At 55.5% G+C, this 4,176-nt stretch overlaps 1 protein-coding gene across 2 annotated transcripts in view; it reads left to right on the forward strand.

Annotated features, from left to right (window-relative positions):
- The window catches only part of PMEPA1 (prostate transmembrane protein, androgen induced 1), a 42,113-nt gene that overhangs the window by 35,676 nt on the left and 2,261 nt on the right, over positions 1 to 4,176 (forward strand). Inside the window, exons 4-5 of one of the 2 annotated variants that reach the window (XM_023536617.1) lie at positions 1,222 to 1,275; positions 1,697 to 4,159. In XM_023536617.1, the coding sequence (XP_023392385.1) occupies positions 1,222 to 1,275; positions 1,697 to 2,245 (603 nt within the window). In that variant the 3' untranslated portion in view covers positions 2,246 to 4,159. The remainder of the gene's footprint in view (positions 1 to 1,221; positions 1,276 to 1,696; positions 4,160 to 4,176) is intronic. The other variant, XM_023536618.1, reaches the window with a different exon arrangement.

A 4,176-nucleotide genomic window follows, 5' to 3' on the forward strand; every position in this document is an offset into this window, starting at 1 on the left:
AGACGTCCCCAGCAAAGGTGTCCAGCTTGGTGCAAAAGGAAGACCCTGATGTCTGCAGAGTGTGCTTTTCCCGTCCCCTTGACCCCTCTGCAAGGTGGGCTCGCTGTTCCCCCAGCTCCGTCTGGTGGCTCAGGCCCAGGTCAGGGTGGCCCGCAGGGCAGGTGCTGCCCACAGGTGGGAGGTAGCAGGGGCCAGGGAGTCTGTAGTGTGGCTGAACTAGCACGTGAGTGTGTCGCTCGCCCTCCACAGCGTCCGTGCAGGCTGGCCGCCCGTGGGAAGTCTGGAGTCCAGCGCCAGCCCCCCGGATTCCTGGGGGAGCCACAGGCCTTGCCTGGAATCTCAGGACAAAGGGTGGGAGGTGGCAGCTACGTGCCCAGCACCTGGCCCAAAGCTTGGCACAGATGTGGCGCCTCATGCACGTTTGTTGACTATCATTTTGTGGCAGAGCAGCTGTGTTGGGCACTTTTCTTCTTGGCTCTCCTATATTTCTTCACCCATAAACTGGGCTCACAAGAGGGAGGGCCAGACAGATTATAAAGAGCTAAGTAAATATGTAGACAGAATAATTCCAGATGCAACAGATACTGTGAAGGAAGTAATCAGATGACAGTGTATTTCATGAGAGAGGGGCCTTTACATAATGATGCCAGAGAAAATCTGCAGGGACCACTGGATTTGAAAAGCAAAGAGTCAGCCATGCAGTGGGGTGGCCAGTGCAGAGGCCCTGAGGAGCACACTTAGCATGGCTGGAGAGACGGTGGTGGCACCCACTGTCTTCATGTGCTCACTGAGGGCCACGTGCACTATAAGGAGTTTGTATGTTCCACTCCTTAAGTTCTGGAATTAAGTGACTTGCCCAAGGTGGCCCAGAAAGCAAGAGGCGATCAAGGCCTGGAGGACCCGATCAGACCAGCTTCCTTATCAGCCAGCTCGCAGTCGGTTCGGAATGATTCCGAGGTCTGTAGAAGCTGCTGGAGTGTGTTGCGGAGGGACCCACAAGTCAGCTGGATGTTCTGGGGGCGTGAGTGCAGAGGATGCATTTTCAGTGACAGCGGTGGGTGCTGAGAGAGAGTTCCAAGGCGACTGCCATCACGTCCAAGAAGTGTCCGGGGCCCGGGCCGGGGTGGTGGATGGGCGACATGTCAGGGTCCGAGCCAGGCTGACCCTCTGCTCTCCCACCTCTGCCCATCCCAGTGACGGGTCCCTCTCCTCCCCATACAGGAAGGATGCCTCTGGCCCTCCGAGAGCACCGTGTCAGGCGGCGGAATCCCAGAGGTGAGCCCCAGTGCTGCCTCCCCTCCCCCACCCCCCATCTCCCCTCTCTCTACCGGCCCTCAAGGCTGCCCGCAGCTGGTCCCCTCCGCCAGGCTGGAGGTGTCCCCCGCTGCTACAGCAGTGACTGCTAGAGTCTCACACCTCTGCCCTTCCTTGAAGAAGTGTCCTTGGCCGCCGGGACCCTCCCTGCCTGGACAGTGTGTGCAGGGAGTAGGGAGCAGTACCTTTGACCGGGGAGGCATGAGGCTGCCGCTGCTTCAGTGCTGACGGCCACATGTGGGGGCTCCCTGGGGTCAGTCCCCGGCTGGGCTCCGGGCTCAGCCCCCACCCTGCCCCACCTGCCGCCCTCCCTCCCCGCGCCCAGGGAGCAGAGCCGCGGTCCCGCCTCCGGGAGGCCCTCATCCTGCTCTGCCCCCTCCAGCCACAGGTGTACGCCCCACCGAGGCCCACCGACCGCCTGGCCGTGCCCCCCTTCGCCCCGCGGGACCGCTTCCACCGCTTCCAGCCCACCTACCCGTACCTGCAGCACGAGATCGACCTGCCGCCCACCATCTCGCTGTCGGACGGGGAGGAGCCCCCGCCCTACCAGGGCCCCTGCACCCTCCAGCTGCGGGACCCCGAGCAGCAGCTGGAGCTGAACCGCGAGTCGGTGCGCGCGCCCCCGAACAGAACCATCTTCGACAGCGACCTGATAGACAGTGCCATGCTGGGCGGCCCCTGCCCGCCCAGCAGTAACTCGGGCATCAGCGCCATGTGCTACGGGGGCGGCGGGCGCATGGAGGGGCCGCCCCCCACCTACAGCGAGGTCATCGGCCACTACCCCGGGTCCGCCTCCTTCCAGCACCAACAGAGCAGCGGGCCGCACCCCCTGCTGGACGGGGCCCGGCTCCAGCACGCACACCTCGCGCCCCTGGAGAGCACGGCCGCCTGGAGCCAGGAGAAGGATAAACAGAAGGGACACCCTCTCTAGGGACCCGGGCCGGGCGGCGGTGGGTAAAAAGGCGAAACACTCCGCACTTCTTACGAGAGGAGGACCGGGTGACACACGGGCAGTGCGCGCGTCACCAGCCCCTCCCCACCTCTCTGTGTATAAATATTTACGTGTCCTGTCTGGTCTGAATGCATAAGCTAAGAAAGCTTGCAAAAACAGCAAAAACGAAAACAAAACAAAACACGTTTCTGTGTTGAGCCCTGTCTTGAAGGCGAAAGGAAAAAAACAAACAAAAAAAAACCCAGAAAAAAACTACCCTAATCTTTTCTGTTTCTAGTCGAGCTACGTGCGTGAATGCTTATTTTCTTTTGTTTGTTTATGATGATTTCACTTAACTTTAAAGACATATTTGCACAAAACCTTTGTTTAAAGATCTGCAATATTATATATATATAAATATATATGAAATAAGAGAAACCGTATGTGCAAGGGCAGGAGTATTTTTGTATTAGAAGAGTCCTATTAAAAAAAAAAAAGTTGTTTTCTGAACTAGAAGAGAAAAATGGCCATTTTTGAGTGCCAACTCAGAAAGTGTGTATTACCTTGTAAAGAAAAAAAAATTACAAACAGGGGTTTAGAGTTATTTATATAAATGTTGAGCTTTTGCACTATTTTTTAATATAAATATGTCAGTGCTTGTTTGATGGAGATTTCTATCAGGTCTATCGAGAATTTTAAGGGAAAAATGTTGAATTTCGACGTCAGGCAGAGAGGGTGTGCTCCACACGGAGCTTGGGGAGAGGCCTCCGGCCGGGCCCCTTTCCTGCAAAGCGGAAGCTTCTGTCCAGTGAGTGGTAGGTGATTACCTCGTTACACATTCCCTCCCAGAGGGGACACAGATTTTCCCCTCTGGGCCAGGACAGTTTTTGGATCACAAACAAAATATAGGAAAGTCACTCGAGGCACCAAGTTCCAGGCGGTGGCTTTGCCTTTCCCGAAATGAAAATAAACTGTTACTGAAGGAATTTTAGTTTTTCTTCCCATTTTTTTCAGCCACGAAGGTCCCGGTAGGAAGGGACTGAGGTGGTCCTCGCAAGCTGTCGCTGTGTTGCCAGTGACCCGCCCGAGGGGCGTAGACGGCTCGTTTGTGCAGAGTGCTCTGGTGGCGAGGTCAGCGGGCTCCAGAATTTGTCGGCTGAGGTCCGTGCAGTCCCCTGGCATATAGGAAAGGCCCAAAGTATTACAAATAGGACCGCGTCCCTGTCTCTGTCTTTCTGTATTAATTCTCACTTAACAGGGCCAATCGACAGAAGACCAGAGGTGAAACCGTGACACACACAGGTTTCTCCCAGGACACGCAAAAGGGTTGAGTAAGGAAGACAGGTCCACTGCAACCCTGTGCTTGATGCTTTAGAAGCAGAATTCTCTACTTCTTACGTCCATTCCCTCCCCCTGGAAACGGTCACGTTCGACGTGTCTGTTTATGTGTGTTTTCATAAGCATCTTTCTCAGACACAGCTTGTTGACCAGGATTTTAGTAGGTCTGGATGTGGCGAGCCCCCTTGGGTGGTGGTGGCATCAGTGAAGAAGCGTGAGTGGGCAAGTAGACGTGACAGTGGCTGAAGCAGGAGACCCTCCAATACAATCTGGGCTGGGGGACCCCCAGCTGGAAGAGCAGCCCCCTCCCCCACCCCTCCACCCCACGGAGGCGTCTTCCTTTTCGGCAGAATGCCACCTGGCAACCTAACGTAAGAAAAAGGTATAAGAGGCAATAACTGTTGTTTTTAAGCAACTTTTTTATTACTTGAAAAACAGACAACCTGAGAACAGTTTTGATGTTCTGACCATCGGAACTCTGTTTATATACACGTTTTAAGAACATGGCGACCCACGGCCGTAGTGTCGTCTGGGCGTCGGCCGACCAGCCTGGCAGAACGTGTTTGTACCTTAACAGTCAAACTCGCCTCTCC

This window comes from Pteropus vampyrus, unplaced genomic scaffold, assembly GCF_000151845.1.
Source record: "Pteropus vampyrus isolate Shadow unplaced genomic scaffold, Pvam_2.0 Scaffold162, whole genome shotgun sequence".
In the NCBI taxonomy this organism is placed as follows: domain Eukaryota; kingdom Metazoa; phylum Chordata; class Mammalia; order Chiroptera; family Pteropodidae; genus Pteropus; species Pteropus vampyrus.